Below are 19,709 nucleotides of genomic sequence, written 5' to 3' on the forward strand. Positions count from 1 at the left end.
TAATAACTATCCAAACATTTATTGAAACCTCTTTCCTGAGCACTTTACTTCATTCTAAACTAATTTTAATACTTAATTTTCAATATTTATATATACTATAATTACACAGTCATAGTCTGCTACCCACCACAATAATCCTAAACCAGTTGCATTTTTGTGATCATCGTAATATGGCTCCTGACACACTCTGCAGCAATTAACTGTTTTGCTGTCGACTAATGCTGGACATACTGTATGTAGCACCTTCTGTATTTTGTCTCCACTTTTGCTTCTGTAAGAAACTGCTTTGGGTGATGTGGCATGTTCTGTTTTACTCTCTACAGCTACTTCAGGTGCTTCAGACTCTTCCTTCTTGGCTGAACTCTATCCCTCTACAATTTTCTGCCCAGAACATTTGGGATCTGATGGCATCAGAAGTTTCACTCTGAGCTATGCCTCTCTGACTTGTAATCAGTTATCAATGACAGGGGCTCTTTCAAAGACTGGCTGTGCTGATAAACAACACAATATTTCTTACTCTTACCACTCTAAGTTCGGAAATGCCAGCCTAAAAAGTAACAAGATAGAAACACAGCTGCAATGAACATACATAGTTACAAAGAAATCCTAAAAAAAGCATGTCTTATATATGCCATTAACAAACACAGCACTTAAATGCGCATGTTAAAAAAAATGACACTTTACCGCATTCAGGTTTCCTTGTGACCCCTATATGTTTTAGACAAATAAATAAACATAATAGAAGAATTTTTGACTATGTTGATATATTTTTGGCATAAAATTCTTGTGGCTGAAATGAATGAGGCATACCTTGGGAACTTTATCTAGACTTTACCATGTGACCCTGTGGGATGTGTAAACATGATGTTTGTTAGCAACCTGAGGTATTGATACAGGAGTTAAAAAGTAAATAGAATAAAGTGCGGGTAACATTCTCAAAGCTGGTCCAGTTCAGGTTTGCTGGAATCTACCCTGAAGGTATCAAGGAAAAGGGATAGGGAAACATTCAGATAGACTGTACGTTCAGTGCTCAGGCTATACATGCACATGCGTCCAGATCTGAATTAGTACCTATCCTAACAGGTATGCTTTTGGAAGGAAAAAGAAATACCCAGAGAAAAACTCACTGGAAGGAGAAATTTAAGCTAACGCCATTAAATGTACTAGAAACTAATTTCTGTATATCCAGACCTGGAGGATGGAGTCTCCAGGGCTTCAAGGGGGCGCGTGCCGAGACAGGGTGCCAGTCACAAGGTGACCAATTTAGTGCTGCAAATTAACCTCTTGGTAGTGAGTACCACTCCAGTGAATATTTACAAGTATAGTATAACTTGCACAGGGCTGGCCCCAGGCAAAGCATAAATGCACAACCCTCCTCCCCAATCACATGGCTCTTCTATGGCATAGCATTTTCAAAAATGAAAGATTATTGTAATTTTAACTATTGGTATACAGTAGTATTTCCTATATACCTTTCTGTTTATAATCTGGTAGTTTTACTGTATTAAGAAATGATTTACATATATACAGGCATGTATGCATTTTACAATATGTGGACTACAGAGATATTTGCTATAATTATATTTTGCAGTTCTTCATAAATGATGCCAAAGAAAACAAGTTTACTACAGATAAATGTAATTTTGACTTAGCATATTAGTACTGAATATGCTTTATTAACAAAATGTGTAAACACAAGTAACATAGTAAAATATTAAGAAATGGGTTAAATGCTTGATGGTAACTTCATTTTCAATGAGAACACTGGTTTAAAGATGTAAATCTATACTAATAAAAGGCAAAGCCCTCACTGACTGATTGACTCACTCACTCACTCACTCATCACTAATTCTCCAACTTCCCATGTAGGTAGAAGGCTGAAATTTAGCAGGCTCATTCCTTATGGCTTACTTACAAAAATTAAGCAGGTTTCATTTCGAAATTCTAAGCACAACGGTCATAACGGTCGACAACATCCGCCATGTTAAACTTTCTTATTTATGGCCCCATCTTCACGAAATTTGGTAGGCGGCTTCCCTGCGCTAACCGAAACCGATGTACGTACTTATTTCGGTGGTATGACGCCACTGTCGGCTGCCATATTGAACTTTCCAACGTCACTAATTCTCCAATTTCCCGTGTAGGTAGAAGGCTGAAATTTGGCAGGCTCATTCCTTACAGCTTACTTACAAAAGTTAAGCAGGTTTCATTTCGAAATTCTACATGTAACAGTAATAACGGTCGACAACGTCCGCCATGTTGAACTTTCTTATTTATGGCCCCATCTTCTCAAAATTCGGTAGGCGGCTTCCCTGTGCTAACCGAAACCGATGTGCATACTTATTTTGGTGGTATGACGCCACTGTCGGCCGCCATATTGAACTTTTCAACGGTCTTTGTTACTTATGGGCCCATCTTCAAGAAATTTGGTACACGGGTTCCCAGCGCTAACTGAATCCTACTTACGTACATATATACGTCCATAGCCTGCAGCTCGGTCACCGTGTGAGGCGGCGTTGGGTCCTCCATCCCAACGCCTCCCACGTTGTTGGCTGCCTGCCTATATAAGGCTGTCTGTTGCTCCGGTCTCTTCATTCCCTTCCTTGCTTCGCCACGGGATTCACGTCTCCCTGCTGATAACTGCAGCCTTTTTATTAAATCCATGGCTTCTCCACTGTTTTATTGTTTGTTTATTACGATTATAGTTATTGTGTATGTATTTTAGACTTCTGTTTAGGTACCCATTTCCTTTATCGTTCCAACCGTACCCCCATTAACATGTCTATCGAGGTGATCACCATCGATCAAAGAACTGTCACTTAGCGAGTGGTTTCCATGCCCGGAGATGGCACCTACCTTTTCCATTCTCTGTGTTACATATTGCACGGCCATATCAGGCTCACTCTTGATATCCGGAGGAACATTGTGTCTTATGTATTGAATGACTGGGACAGGTTCAAGGTGTGGACTGATGATGGTACAGGAGATAATTAGACTACACAGGAGCACTAGAAGAGTGAAATGCTTAAGCCCTTCACCTATGGTTCTGCATGTGACTTGATGGCTGCCGCTGAATTGTTCGGTTGTCGCTTTCAAGTGTACCGAAACGGCCAAATATTTCACACCTGTCGACAACCGCCAATGCCTCTTAAACATCTTAGACTGACAGGTGACGATTTGAGTAGTGGACACTTTGATGTTTATGAATGTTTAATCTCTCAAAAGCTGGATGCGAAGTTATTGATGAAACCGGTTGTATGCTTACAACGCTTGACAGATGCCGAATGTCTCTTCAACACAAGTCCTACAAATACGGTCGTAATTGAAACAAACCATGAAACTCAAACCGATTATGACAGCAGCAATCCAAGGTGTGAGATTTGAAACAAGATTACTGTTCACATGGCCAACTGTACGCTACATGCTCAAGAGTAAGCTCAGCGCACAGCTTGGTCATATTACAACCAGAGGGCCGAACTGACAATGTGGTATACAAAGAGATCCTTAACAAATAATTATTGGTATATTTTCCCTCAGTTTAAAAAGGTTTACTTTTCTTCTTAATAAAAATGCGAAGTGTGGGTATTTTGCTAGTCATAATTATAAGACATTAACAGTTATAAGAAAAAATAAAATTATTATTTACTCCATCTTTGCAAGCTTAAAAACAATTTATTTTAAAAAAGCAATTGTTTCAGTTAAATACATTCTCCGATAAGGATACCGAGAATTATATGAATCCTAAGGACACACACACATTATTAGTGCATACAAAATGACATTTCCGTCTTTCTAAAGGTAAAATTTTATAACGTAGTTATTTCAGATAAGGAGGATAGATGTTTTGAGAGAAGTTTCTCATGTCTCTCTCTCTCTCTCTATATATATATATATATATAATACAATGTATGTGTGTCCACTTTTCACAAGAGAACTTCTCAATGGATTAAGATTGTTTTTTTTTTTCTATAATTTGCTTGAACATTCTGATTGATTTTGCGACTTCTGTCATTGCACCAAGTTTCATAGTTGCTTGCAGGAGCGATTTATTTGCGCTAATACGAGACAGAGGATGCTGGCCGAGGGGAAGCGTGACGTCAGGAGTGGGGAGCCGGGTGAGGCCCTCCTCACTTACGCGCCAGCCTCCATTCCCGTCAGTCTACCTGTCGCCACGTTTTGGAGCCTACCTTGCCTCCGCTTAGCTAGAGATACCCATTTGTTTATTGATTTTTAAAGTTTGTCCTGTTTCACTACTACAAGGGCGGAGCTAGTACTTAATAATCATAGCGGTGGAGAGTGCTGTCGTGTTGCATGTTGATTTGCACGTGCAAGTGAGAAGGCTCTCCCTGTGTTTGTGTGGGTTTCCTTATGGGCTCTGGTTTCCTCCCACAGTCCAAGAAGGGCATGAAAGTTAGGTAAACTGTCAATGCTAAATTGTGTTGTTGATTGTGTACATTTGTGTTTACCCTACGTTAAGCTGGCACTCTGATGCTTCCAGAGTTAGGCTCCAGATGTCAGGATCAGTACTGTTTAAAACTTTTGTCACCCCCAGATGACCGTCCAGAGCATCTAAATAGATAAACTTGCCAGCACTTGTACAGTTTGGGCACTTACAATTTATGGGCTACAAGCTAATCTTGATGTTAGCACTGGCAGCATCTTACACCCCAGAACCTTAAACACAATTGCCTATTCATTATAAATTCCAAGCTAGAGAAAGCAGTTTTATGCTGTCTTTTTGCCAGTGTTGCAGAGTTAATACGGTCAAGTCCTCTTAGAATTTAAATCTTAATTGTCATCTGATGAATTCTGAAACATAATGCAGTGTCACATGTATGGCTAAAACGGTGCCAGTTCAAGCAACTAACACTTAACCACTGAACAAGTCACTAAAACCAGAAGGTACTTCAATTGTGGAAGTGCAGAAACAACTACACTTGTAGATCACTCGGGATTAATATCCATTCATCTTATTCAACCTGGATCATACTATTCAAGGACACAGAGACAGATAACCTATCCAGGTCTCACTAAACACCCTGGCAGCTTATCCTGGGCAAACTCACAGGCTAACTCGGAACAAACTTACATGTCACTCTATTACTGTTTGCTATCGGTTTCTTTCTTTCTTTTTTACTTGCATACTTTACTTTAATCCCGAGTACATCGGGTTACCGAGTGAAGCATAGCAGCGCAGTAAAATTAAATCACGCACGGCGCTATAGGTTTTGAATCCGGAAGCCCAAAGCATGTCGGGTAGGACGGTGCCTTTCCAGCGGGTGAAGCTCGAATTGTAACCTGGCGACTTAGCAAAACGATACGCAATTCATGGATACAAAGAGACAGCGTCCGTAGGGTAGAGCGCTAGTTTTGAACGACTATACCATCACTAGCTTCACTCAAAACAAGTACGCACAGTCTTTGTCACGTGCGCGCCGCCGCGACAATCGAGTACGAGCACGTTTGGAGCGCGGAACGACGTGCGTAGCGCGGGAGGGGCGGGGCCTGTTTAAAGCCGTGTATGTGTGTATGTGTGTGTGTATCGGCAGCCGGTCCAAGGAGAGGAGTGCTCGGTTCGGTTCCGCTCAGCACAGGCAGTGATGGCGGCCAATATGTATCGGGTGGGAGGTAGGTAGCAGTACGGCGCTGGGCGCGGAGCAAAACCGCCAGGAGAGGGCCGCTCGTCGGCGAGTGCGTGGCTCTTACTATCTCCGGCCTGCAGGAAAGCCCGGTGGAGCCAAAGGGAGACTGGAGTGGGGCTGAATAGGGAGACTGGGGGGCTCCCCTCAAAGTCCAGACACAACGGAGAGAGAGCTGTGGGTAACTGGAAACGCTGCTGGGTAGTTCGAGGGAATCGTGCTATCAGCAAGGCTCTGATACAGAGTGGGGCACTAGCCTTATAGTGGGGCCCAGCCATGGGACTGGTAGGGCACCAGGAAACAGCTGGATGAGCATTAATGGCAAATTAATAATGAAGTGAAACCCTGGCACGATTGTGGAAGTCAGTGAGATGACCGGTTACAATGGGGATTCATTGGAAACACTAGGAAAGCAAATGGGGGGTAAAAGGGGGGCTTGGTAATGATCAAAGCACAATAAATGGTATAGAGGTAGGACTGGTAGATCAGAAGGCTCAGTGAAAGAGGATTAGAGTGTGCCTGAAACACATCAGCTATAGTGGGAATGCACAGTAAGCATTGGAGTGGATCAAGGCATGCATAAAAGAGAATTAAAGGGTTTAGAACATCGGGATGTACCTGAAAGATCATGCAGGTTTGTGGGTATAGACCAGGGTACATAAACAGCCATGGGAGAGTAAGAGTGGTACTGTGTGTACACTAGGGGATGGAGTAACACTGGGTAACCAGTGGGTGAGATCGTAGGACAGACATGTAGAGTAAGTTATAAAGCCTTTTTAGTCCATTAAAAGGGATTAAAAAATGTGGGGTTTTTGGATATTAGAAGAGTAAACTTGAATATCAAGATAGACTCATTTGATAGAGAAGTTGAAGAAAGCAGAACTGGGTGGCTCCAGCAGTGTAATGAGAATATCAAGGCATGTTTAATAATGATAGATGCAAGATGAGTAATGATGATCAGGTAGGAGATTGTTAAATGGGAAAGGGATGAAATGGGTTCTCTAACTGCAGGAGCTTTGCAGCTGTGGCATTAAGTGATGAGGTGGGAATTGGCAAAGTAAGTGGAGCTGGAGTTAACAAAGCAGCATGAAGTTGGTTGACATGTTACGCACTAGGGAAGAATTAGAGAGATTTAAAAAGTAAGGACATTTGTGGATGGTGAGAAACACTTGAGTAACTGAAGAAGTGGTAAAAGCAATCTCTCCCAAATTACCCCACCTCCCCTCCATCCTGCAGTAACCTGAACCCCTCTTGTGCATACCTGCTGCTCTTCTTTGTTTTATATCCAGTTCATGAGTATTACTAATTCAATTCTTGCCACAGTGTGCTTATCTTTTTCAATGGTATTCAGTTTGGAGTATATCCAAAACTCCCAGTTGTAGTGCTAAACATGCTTCTTAATTTTTCCAACAGCTTTTTGTTTCAGTTCTATTCCAGTTATATCCATTACGTTTGGCTCAGTTTTTATCCTGTTTATTGATTTCCAAATTCTGCTGCGGCGGGCCTGTGGTGTGCTTTTCCCAGTTTGTATGCTTATGTGTTAGTCTAGTCTTTGTGGACCTGCTGCATTGCTTGATCATCTTCATCACTGAGGACAGTTTTTCAGAAACAAAGGTTATTTGGATTGGCTGCTACCGACAATGTACAGTGTGATGTTTAAAACGCGTCTTCTTAGTTTTATCTCTTGCCTCCTTCATCCTCTGGCAGGTCATCAGTATTTCCATGTGGTAACATCAATAGCGTTCCTACTGTCTCAGTTTGTTACTCACCTCTGAGTGTGGGCACGTGGAAAGTCTTCTTCACATGTCTTCATTAAAAGGATATCTAATGTAGCTGACAGCCATAAATCATAGAGTGCTTTCCCTCTTACCATTATGGAATGCTTATTGTGACACAGATCTTTGGTCCAGTTTTGAATGTGGGTAGAGTTACCTTCTGTGTGGATTTTGCATGATTACCATCATTTATTTTTGTCGTTAACCTGGATTTCTCCTGTGGTGCAAATACTGGCTTCAGTAGACTTGATGTGTCACACTGTTTTGATCTTTCTGTCAAGCTGAATTTAACATTAGAGAGGGGTATTTATCTGAACTATTGGTTTTGAGATATACTTCAGACATCTATTAATGTTCTGAAAGTATGAAAAACAAATCGGGAGTGGGCTCTCCTAGACTTTATCGTATGCTCAGATGTGGGGATGGATATTTAAGGAGTAAAACCACAAGACGATATTTCTGTTTTTATATTATGTACATTAAAGAACCTTCAACAGCAAATCAAATTAATAAAATAATGAACAGTTATTATAAAAGTAAAGTTGGAAAAATCGGACTCTGCAGCTGCATGAATAAAAGGTGAAATACCACTACCGGTTTTAGGAAATAGCCCAAAAGTTGATAGAAATCTACATTTTGTACCTAATACTTGTGTGCAAAATTTGGTTGACCGAAGTGAAAGTGTTTACATACATACACACACACAGACATAATCCCAAAAATGGTATTTTCAGACTCTAAAATATTGAGATTCATCAATATCTCAATTTAATTTTTTGGTGGATTCCTATACTTTCCCAGTGCTTTGTATACGAGAAAGTCTGGGAGGTCTAAAACGTCAAGATTCGTCAAAATCTCGACATTACATTTTTGGACGATTCCAATACTTTCCCTATACTTTTTATACGAGAAAGTAGTAACAGATATGAAACGTAGACAAGTGAGAAACTATGACAGGCTTAAGGGTGATCTTCGCAACTTGTCCCTTTTAGTCCGTCTGTGATAGTCAACTTTTGCTAATGGCTTCCCTTGTGTCTGTTTTCAAGTGAATGTGGTGCCAGATATTTGAAACAAAAACTTAAGTTTAAGGAAGAAAAACTGTTTTTTTTTTTTTTATCAGTGTAGTGTACTTTTACAATTTATTAATTGTTTTTCAAATGTAATTATTTGATTTGAGGTTGGGATAAGTCAGAGTCTAACCTGATTTCAAGCCTGACGCGTATCTTGGCAGTAATGCAGTATAATTGATGGGTGCATTCTTGAATACTCACAGAAGTGGTATTTAGAGGTGACGCTAATATGGCATGCATGTCATTATCCCAGGAGCTGAAACTTAGACAAAGGAATTGAGAAGAGCATTGTGGTGAGGACTTCTCTAGATGTTCTGAGCATTTCACTGTCTTTTTCCACAGTTTCAGGGATATGCATCACTTAACTCTTCTTATCTTGGCATACAGTGGGTATGGAAAAGAGCTGGAAGGAAGAGCTAGGGAAACAAGTTTCTGAAAGAGTCTGATTATATTGCAGCTTCTAGTTAGTCACTTGTGTATGAGATTGAGTAATATAAGTGGTTAAGTTTGGTGAGGTTTTACAGGAAACCGTAATGGTTGCACATTTTCTTTTTGCGTCTAGTGGCTGGAGTAGGGCACAATGTTTGTTACGTGAAAATTATTAAATTGTACGTAAGATATTAGGATTTCAGGGAAGAAGTGTTTTGAATTTAGGTGGAGTATTGCCAAAACAATGTTTGGTTGAGAAGTGCGTAGAAGGGATTGGATGGAGGAAGAGTAAATCATTTTAACTTGTGGAGATCCCAAGATGTTTTTCAGTTTTGCTAAATTCTTTCTCCATGCTGAACACTGGCTTAGATCAGGGAGAAATATATTGATCCAGAGTGAACTTGCTAATAGGTAAGGAGTAATGAATACAGGTTGAAAGCTGATACATCGCAAAAGTATGAATTAAGGTTGTACATTACATGGGTTCACAAACATGAACATTGAATGGGGTCTGCTTCATGTATGCTGTGTTTGCAGAGTTGTGCTGCATGGTGCAGGGGTGAAAATTTGTAAACTACAAGGTTCTCTGTTGTTAGGTGGGTGTAATAAATGCAGAAATTCTTCATGCGCTGTGAATATTTATAACATAAGCTACCTTTCAGAACCTCGAAATATCTGAAGACAATGTGACATAGAGATACGGACGGCAACTACACAGTGCAGACTGAGTGCTCAGAGCCTGGGTTAGGTGGCGTGCAGATCTATGGATGTGGGCTTAAAACTGCTAGCTGAGAGATGCCAATAATAGTTTTCAGGTGGACAATATAGACATACTGTGTTGTAGGCACTTAGTCACCTGACTGCTTGAATGCCATTTAAATATAAAAAAATATTTTTTGAGTCACTAAAAAGACAGCTTTCGCATATGATGCCTTGTGAGTCTTTAACAAAGAAGGAAAAAACAATGGTTTAAGAGACTGTAAGGAAAGAAATTGCAGATTATTGGTACTGTAGGACAAAGATGCTCTGAAAGACGATTGTTTTTGTTAGCTTGGTAAATGACTAATGAAAAGGAAGGAAAAAAAAACTCCGTGACCTATACTGACTCACTTATATAACAATAAGAGGAGATCATATTTATTTTGAATAAATTGGCAAAACCCATAGATTTTCCAGTAATGGATTTAAAGGGCTTTGTGAATGTGTGTGTGTGTGTGTGTGTGCGCGCCGATGTAGATTTTTGGCCCTACATAATACTTCGTTTGATTCAAGATGCTGAGCTTAAATTATCCTACGTGTTTAATAAGCATCATTTACATGAGAGAGTAATATGTAAGTGGTGGTCTTTGTCTTCCGTATTTGATAAATTATACACATACCAAGTACATTTTCTGTGTCAGTGTGTAAAAGCATCTAGTCCTTACTATACCTTTTGAGATTTGGGTAATTGTATCCCTCTTGGGGCAAGAGTTAATTTTCTTGGAAGGTCTGGTGGTTTGAATCACTTTGCTGATGTCAAGGTACTATGTCATGTGGTGAATCTCGACATTTTTGACCTCCCTGACTTTCTCGTGTACAAAGTATAGGAAAAGTATTGTAATCGTCCAAAAATTCGATGTCGAGATTTTGATGAATCTCGACATTTTAGACCTCTCAGAGTCCGAAAATACTATTTTTAATATTGTCTGTGTGTGTGTATATAAACACGATAACCTGAGTACGCTTTCACTTTGGTCAACCAAATTTTGAATCAAAGTATTAGGCACAAAACATAGATTTCTATCAACGTTTGGGCTGTTTCCGCTAACCGCAAGTGGTACTTTATCTTTATTTATGCAAAAGAGTTCGAGTTATTCAAATTTTACTTTTATAATAATTGTTCAATATATTAAGTTGATTTGATTTGTTGTTGATGGTTCTTTAATGTTCATAATATAAAAATATAATCTTTTTTTTGCGGCTTACTCCTCAAATATCCTTCCTCATATCTGACTATTCCAGAAAGTCTAGGGGGGACCACTCCCGATTTGTTTTTTTGTTTTTTTTTAGTGAAAGAGTTGAAATTTTTTTTTTACTAAATGGAAATCGTATTCTCTCAGATACATCAAGTTGCTGTAGATTATGTTGTTTTACTTGCTGTTTTCTATCTGTAATTCCATGTATCTAGTCATTTTGTTTTTTTTATCAAATACAGGATCACAGTACTGAGTTTCCTTAATATAACTAGGGGGCTTCGCTCGTCAACCCCCGTTTTTGTTTTTCCAGATACACAATTTTAAGATTTTTTTTTTTCTTTGAATTGTCGCTATTTCATTAGTTTCACTTTTATTTCAGAAATTCTGTAGAAACAATATTTGGAATCTTTCGAGTCCCAACGAGCTGAATCTTTTTAATGACGTCAGTGAGAAATGTGTTTAATGACTTTGTGCCATAATTCAGGATAGGTTTCTCTGTTTGGAATTTCAGCACAGACAAAACGATTGACATCATCAGCAGTTAATAATTTTTTTTTGCAAAGTAACCAATAAATGAATGTGAGGTAAACTCCGTTTTTGAAATTCTCTGACTTAAACTTCAAAGCCTTAGAATATTTACATACTTCTGACATATCACCTATGTCCATATATTCGATCTCTATTCGCCTTTTCGTTGTTTCTCCGAAATAACGCTATAACGATTTTTACTTTCTTTTTTTTTTGACACTCGTTTTTTTTCTGCTTTCATATTCTGTATCTTGCTCTGCATGTGTTTCGTGCCTACGTTTTTTTTGAGTCTTTTGAATTCCAGTTTTCATTATGTCTAACCTGCTCTGCACGTGTTTGGCCCACTTGTTTTTTAACCTCTTTGTGACGTTTTACTTTGTTTTCTACTCTGTTATTTCTGACCTCGCTTTATCCTGCTTTTTTTTTTTTTCAATGATACTTGGTCTGTGGTGATTATTTTCCCTTTTTCGAGTAATAATTTCCATTTGTTTGCGCTACTGCGATCATTACTTTCTTTTTTTTATGCTTTCTAATTTTCATACTTCTTTAACTTTCTTCACACGTGTATCGCAACTTTTTTTTTTTGAATCTTTCGAATTCCACTGCTTTCATAATCTCTAACCTGCTCTGCATGTGTATAGCACCAACATACGGATTAGATGTGCTTTTTTTTTTCAATTCCACTTGTTCCAGGCTAATAATTAATTTCCTTATTTTCTGAATTTGTACCTGGATTATTCTTTTTCTTTTTTGTCTCTCCAACGCTTTTGAGTCTCTTTTCTCCACGCTGCCGCCTTCTTCACTTAGTCATCTACGTTTCATTTATAATGTATTGTCCTTATACACTCTGTGTGTCCTCAAATCCAAAACACAACTGAGTATCTTGCAAGAATCCCATGTTCTACGTCATCGCAAGACGGTCCTGGGTCAGTCTCTTGGCACAAAGTCTCATGTTTAAGGCCCCCGCGAGACGCTCCGTGGCCAGTCTCTTTAGTCTTGCGGGTCTTTTAAGTGTCTTCCGTGATCTTAACGTGAAGATCACGTCTCGTCAGCCTACTGTTTCTCTCCAGGGTTGTTTTTTTTATAATAGAGAGAAATACTTCTAGCATGTGTTTGGGAAGCATGATTTGTTTTCTCCAGATGAAGCGCTCTGGCTTTAGAAATATGCCACCTCCCTGAGCATTTTGCAAGTGCCATTCTGGAGTTAAACATTTAATGTAACAAGTCCAGCATAAAGGAGTAGAAACTAGGTCAATATTTTCCCTAGAGTGTGTAGCATTTATTGATGATCCAAATACTTGCACCAGTTAATGAAAATAACAAATCTATTATATGAAACAGACTAATTTTCATTAGCCGCAACTCTCATCAAGTTGTCCATTTTATTAACACTCCCATTTTTCTAAGTGGAAATGCTCCTTTGCACTAACATGAGCGAATAAGTGAGATGTACTGCTATTCAGTAAGATGGTTACCAGATGCTAATTCATGAAATAATATCTGTTCTATGTGGCTCTTCTGTGTTTCTTCTGTTAGCTACCCTGAGTGTAACTTTTAGTGGAACCGTGGTGGAAGCTCCTCAAATTTAGGAGGAAACAAAACTAATATGGCGTCTCCTACCAGCTATGATCTCTTTAATCCAGTGTACAACAAGCATAGCTTATTTGTTTAACGTATTTTCTAATTTAAATATTGAATTGTAACATCGGTGATGAAGGTGCAAGGTAGCTCCCTGAAGACAATGACAATGTTGCCCAACCTGTCCTGCTAGCAGTTAAAAATTCAAAAAATGCATCAAAGCTACACAATTGCCGAGAAGTTAGAAAAGTACAAATTTCCATTTACGTTTGTGAATTTGCATGTTACTTTTCATTTGCATGTTCTTGAGACAGCCTGTGCTTAATTTTCAACATCTTTTTAAGTCTTCACATTTATTGAAAAAGTGTGACTGGAATACACACACAGTCCCTGCTGGCAGCCCCCATGTTTTCAAATGTAAGCAGGGAGTTAGAAGAAGGTTGAAGCATTGTTTACCACCCGCATTCGATAGTCAAAGCGGTGAACAATGTATGAGTTTACAGTCAAGGCATGTCCACAAGGATAATGACAGTCATTTTTGTGTCTCACCTCATATGCAGAAGACCCTGATTTGACTGGACTTGGTGTTTAATAGACAAAAGTTCTGTCCTATATAAGTTTCCACAGTGAATAAAGCACAAAAAAAGGTTGAGTCAACACCCAATCTGTTTTAAAGTGATTATAAAAATGATATTTCAATACAATCACATGTCTAAAAAGGGAGATTTTAGAAGAAAAATGCGCATTGTAATGAGGTGAGAATTCCGCTTTCATGCTTAAGAACATGCGGTGGGTTGGCACCCTGCCCGGGATTGGTTCCTGCCTTGTGCCCTGTGTTGGCTGGGATTGGCTCCAGCAGACCCCCGTGACCCTGTGTTCGGATTCAGCGGGTTGGAAAATGGATGGATGGATGGATCAAATGATTGTAGATGGCCAAAAAAGGAGTCATTTGTTGTTGACCAAACAACCCACAGCAGACTAATGTTGAGAACACTGGCCACAGTGTATTGTTGATTTAAAAAATATATACTTCCATTGTATCACATACAAAATAATATTCAGTTGAGGTCATGAAGGATGCAACTACAGTAGTAATTTACTTTGTTTCCATATTCCTTGAATTTTTGTACTGTGCTTGCACCAAATAAACATTAGGGTGTGCATGTGGGGATGGAATGGAATTTCTATAAGTTTTAATCCGTAGTAAAAATATTTTTTTACCAAAATAACAATTGCATTTACATTTTTAATTATGTGTCTTATTTCTTTTTATAAGGCAGGTTTAGTTTGAGCTGTTAAAATGCAGGTATTTAGAGACTATTAATTTAGAATAAATAACTTTTAAAAATAAACAGATTGAAATGAGTTGATGGGGCTAGAGGGCTGTACTGGTGACAGGATGGGGAAATAAGTAAAAAAAAAATATATATATATACTGTATATGGCGGGAATATAAAGTTGATTTAACGGGGTTACGATTATCGTTGCAGCATCTTCGAAAATGGAGAGTTAAGCGAGTTTAATATGCTTTGCTGATTAATTCAGGACGTTACTTTTATACCTTATGTGATGTGCTTCAGTCAGGTTTTAAAAAGCTTCATAGTACTGAATCGGCTTTGCTGAAGGTGACCAATGATATTCTATTCAATTCTATTCTGCAATCTTAGTCTTACTGGATCTCCCTGTTAAAATGGCTTGAAGATGAAGTAGGCATTCAAGGCTGTGTATTTAAATGGTTTGAGGCCTACCTTAAAGGTAGATCTCTGTCTGTTAACATAGGGTAGGTGGGAACTTCTCTCCGCCAGCTCCTCTTGAACAAAGCGTCCCACAAGGTTCTATCCTGGCTCCCCTTCGATGTTTCCCTTTATCTGCTCCTCTTGAGGGCCATCTTTTATAAACAGGATGTTGTGTATCTTTATGTTGATGATATGCAACTGTACCTCAAAGGTAGTCCTGACATCACGTCATTTGTACAAAAAAAAGCTGTTGAAATGCTGTGAGGATATGAAATACAATGGAACCTTGGGTCACGACCCTAATTCATTCCAAAACTCTGGTTGCAACCCGATTTGGTCGTGACCCCAAGTTATTTCCCCCATAGGATTGTATGTAAATACAATTAATCCGTTCCGGACCTAACGAGCTGTATGTAAATATATATTTTTTTAAAGGTTTTTAAGCACAGAAATAGTTAATTATACCATAGAATGCACAGCACAATAGTAAAGTAAATGTAAAAACATTATATAACACTAAGAAAACCTTGAACAGAGAAAACTAACATTGCAAGAGTTCACGCTACAGCCCTACGAACCGCTCTCTATAAACAAGTTTTTTAATGAGTTTTAAGCACAGGGAAAAAAATGAACATTTGAAAAATCCATAATTTATACAAAAAACTAACCATAAACAACCAAGAAAACTAACCTTGCATGAGTCACATTCTGGCATGAAGGAAGTAAGGAGGAACTGGGTGGAGAGGAGATTACAGTTTTGAGGTAAAGTCTGTGAAGATGCGGGTTCGCTTCATGCTCCCATCTCACTTCCGGGAGCCCTTAGACCCGTCACTCTCGGTAATGTTACAGATGAGGCACTACAATGGAGCAATCGGATGGTGCAAAAAGTGCCAAGTGCTTTTATTAAAATCAACAAAACAACAATCAAAAACAAAGTCCAAATTAAAGTGCAGTGCTTTCAGAATCCTTCAATAAATAAATGATCCCATAAAAACAGAAGTGAAGTGAAGTGGAGGTTAAAATCCAATAGAAAAAAGTCTTCATTAAATACAACGAGAATAAAACAATGCTCGAAGCATCTCTTTAAAAACAAGCCTGGTGCATTTTTTAACTGCCTTACTGCCTTCTTTAACTGCCTTCTCGCGGTCTCTCGCGCTCCCTCTCTCTCTCTCTTTCTCGCTTGCTCGCTCGCTGCACTGGGAATGCACAGGGAGAGACTGAACACGGTGCGTACAAACCGGAAGGGAAACTGGCTTGTTTGTCACCCGAGTGTGTGGTCGTGAACAGATGCAAAAGTTTGGTGAACGTTTTGGTCGTAACCTGATTTGTACGTGGTCCAAGACGTTCGTGATCCAAGGTTCCACCGTATTGGGATGGCAGAAAATTTCTTACAATTAAACGAAAATAAATCAGAGGTCATTATTTTTGGTCCTACCACATCTGCAGTTGAAATTGGCACTCAGTTAGGCTCCTTGGCAGCAACGATTCATAATGATGTCAGAAACTGAGGTATCGTCTTCGAGTCGTCACTAAGTTTTGAAGAACAAATCTTCTGTTTTTTTCCAACCAAGGGAAATTTCTAAACTAAAATCATTTCTTTCGCAAAAGGATTTGGAAACAATCATCCATGCCTTTATTACATCTCAGGTAGATTATTGTAATTCCTTATATGTGGGACTGCCCAGATCTGTTCTGTCGTGCCTTCATCTGGTTTAAAATGCTGCAGCGAGATTTTTAATTGGGTCTTGGTAAAAGGATCACGTCTCCCCCATTTTAGCCTCTCCCCACTGGCTACTGGTGAGGTGTCGCATCAATTTTTAAAATCCTGTCGTTTGGTTTTTAAAGCCTTGCATGGTCTCGCTTCAAAATACATCTGTGACCTCCTTCACCCCTATGTGGCACCAAGAGCATTGAGGTCATCTGGACAACTTCTCCTTGTAGTTCCAAGATCTCGTCTGGAGTTGAGGGGAGACGGAGGTTTCTCAGTTGTAGCTCCTAGACTTTGGAATGACTTGCCTTTCCACATGAGGTCTTCATCCTCTATCGAGGTTTTTAAAAGTCGTCTCAAAACCTATTTGTTTCCTTCTGCTTTTCACTGTGTATAATGGTGTAGCGGTGGATATTCTAATTGGTTGCTTTATTAATCTGCTTCTTCATGATTCTTTACATTGTGTTTATTTTAATGCTTCTTTGTACAGCACTTTGGTGCAACCCCTGTTGTTTTAAATGTGCTTTTATAAATAAATAATCTTATAACTTACGCACTTTTACAGAATGTTCAAAAAAGGCAGTCGTGTAGGAAAGCAGTCTTATTGTGGCCAATTTATTTTAAAAAATTGGTCAGGAGGGTCCAGCTAATGTAAAGCAAGTTTTAAAATGATTTTTGAATCAATGTCGGTCTACTTTGTTATCCCAAACATTAGCTATGCACCAAGGATTAAAGTTATCAAGATCACTTAACACTGCTCATGGTAAAAAAACAATGACTACTTGGGACTGTCGTTTTGAATCACAATCCTTTCAAAACTTTTAGTTTTACTAGGGGCCTGTACCACCCTGCTCGCTTCGCTTGCCTACCCCTGGTTTTGGTTTACCGGATATACAATTTAAAGAGATTATTATTTTCATCTATCTATCATGGGAATTGTTACATATGCATGATTTTCACTTTTACTTTAAAACTTTTGTAAAAATAATATTTGTCCTTTATTTCCGGCCCCGGGCGTGGTTAAATCTCTTTCTCGCGGGACGTATAATGCTGCTCGTGTTATGTAGTGGGTGGGGGGGCTGAACGCACACTAAGGAGATGCGGCCGGAACAGCTGCTGGCGAGCTGTGTGCTCTGCTTGTCGAACAGCGCGTTGATCATTTTGTGTGGCTGAACGTAAGCTAAGGAGATGCGATCGGATCATCTGCTGGCTTGCTGCTGGCGAGCTGCGTGTTCTGCTTGTCGCTTGTTCATTGTTTTAAGAGCTGGGAGCACATGAAGTGTGTCTGCCAAAAGCATTCCAACAACTGCGAGGTTAGATGTCCATGAACTTGTTTTAAATTGTTTGTAAATAGGGCGTGACATTTAAAAGTCACCATCTCGGGGGTTTTGTTTCCTAAGGTTGTAATGTCTAGTCTTGCGTGACGTCAAAGTGTCCCTCCAAGATGATTATGTCTCGATAACTTTGCTCATACCCCCCGGAAGCGCGCTTCGCTCCTGCCACTTTGCGTCTCTCCCGATCACATTGTGAAGGGAGGGGGGGGGAATGGCTGAACGCTTGCTAAGGAGATGTAGACAGATCAACTGCTGGCTTTGTGCTGCTGCGTGTCGCTCATTTCAAAGCCTGTACAGCAGCTGTCCTTTTGTCTCACTGACTTGTCTCGTGTGACATTAAAGTGTCTCTCAGGGGATGTCAAATTCTCTTCCGAGATGATCATGTCTCGTCTCCCTCCCAAGATTTCCCAAGATTTTTTTTTATAATAAAGAGATATGTTTTAGTTATGGCCACAGACTAAAGGGTTATGAAGCCCCCTGTAGCTATTAATGTGAAGCCAGCATTAAATCACTTTTTGCACTTTCTCCTTATGTAGTATTACAGCAGGAGTGAAATTACAGATCTGGAGTTTTCAATACATTTCTACTTTTTACACACTTCGGAGCAATTTTAACCAGCATATCCTACAAGTTGTTTTCTTGTGTGAGTTTTAAATTTATCTCACTTAACATATCATCAAAATTTTGCAGTCTCATTACAAACCTGAAATAATACAGCCTCAACAATTTTAAGCAAAATTGCTTTATGGGAACTTGCTTTTCCTGAATATGGTTTCTGTTTTTGGTTGTAAGTGACCCTAAATGTTTACTTAAAAAAAATAAAAAAATAAAAATAGTTTCAAACAAAAGATACAGAAAAAAGAAAGAGTTACAACATGTGTTGAAGCATTCTGTGATTCTTCCCGTTATGCTTAGTCAATGCTTATTGAAGGGAGCTTTTCTTTGTTGTCTGGCATGCTATGACTTTGCTTATTGGAGAAAATGTTTTAAATCAAGTGTCTGGAAATAATATTTTATTTAATTCTCAAACAATTTTGAATAATAGGAAAAAAAAAATCTTCAAAGTTAGAGTCGAAAACCCGAGGTGTCCATTTTGTGATAGCCTATCCTTCTTTAGTCTCTGTACCTTGTGTACTTTTGTCAAGTGAACACTGTTGCTGGTGTTGCTATTTGTAATTTATCATAGTGTGAGGAAAGTGGTCCTGTAGGCTAGGTGTTATCCAACCAGGCTAATGTTAAAGTGCCTGCCCCATCTTAGAAACGGGTTAGAAGGCTGGTGCCAGCTCGTGATTTAAAAAGCATTGTGCAAGTGCATTGCTATGATTTGACATACAGGAAAGCAATATTAAGCAAAACAATTAACTTCTCCACAGAGCTGAACTCTTGTTTAATGTTGTTTGTGCTTCTGCATTTCCAATGAATCTAATAATAAGTGCAGGCAGTATATTGAGACAAGACTTATGAAAAATGCATCTGCACCATTTGGTGTTTATGTTAAAATTTGAAGTATGTTTATTTATAAAGAGTCTCATGCGCATATTCTTACAAAATTTTTCCCATTTGAAATTTGAGCAGCATATTATCTTTGTTCTAGTAGCAGATTTGACTTGCATAAGTAATTAGTTTCAAGAGTGAAACTAAGCACCCACAGGGGATGAACAAAATAATGGAGACTCCACATAGAAAACAGAGTTTATATTTAAAGTAGCATTGACCAAAACAAGTTATTTTAGGTTGGTTGCCAATCTGTAAATCTCTGTCCCCTATAAAAGAGGTATGACAGGGATAGCCGAGTTTTCAAATCAGTATGAGGCAACTAGCAGGCTTCCAAAGATACCAGATAGTTAGTGCCTGAATTGTAGGTGCACTGGCCTGAAAAATAGTAACAGCATATGATAAACTGCATCAGCAAAGAGAGACTGTGGAGTCAAAGCTCACAGACACGGATAGATGGCCC

General features: G+C 39.1%; 1 protein-coding gene across 1 annotated transcript in view; it reads left to right on the forward strand.

The window, feature by feature from the left end:
- The first annotated feature begins 5,479 nt into the window (after positions 1 to 5,479).
- mta3 (metastasis associated 1 family, member 3) overlaps positions 5,480 to 19,709 on the forward strand; it is a 72,688-nt gene continuing 58,458 nt past the window's right edge. Inside the window, exon 1 of the mRNA XM_039738321.1 lies at positions 5,480 to 5,628. Within this exon, the coding sequence (XP_039594255.1) occupies positions 5,601 to 5,628 (28 nt within the window). The 5' untranslated portion in view covers positions 5,480 to 5,600. The remainder of the gene's footprint in view (positions 5,629 to 19,709) is intronic.

The sequence above is a fragment of the Polypterus senegalus genome, chromosome 16 (assembly GCF_016835505.1).
Source record: "Polypterus senegalus isolate Bchr_013 chromosome 16, ASM1683550v1, whole genome shotgun sequence".
NCBI classification, from domain to species: Eukaryota; Metazoa; Chordata; class Cladistia; order Polypteriformes; family Polypteridae; genus Polypterus; species Polypterus senegalus.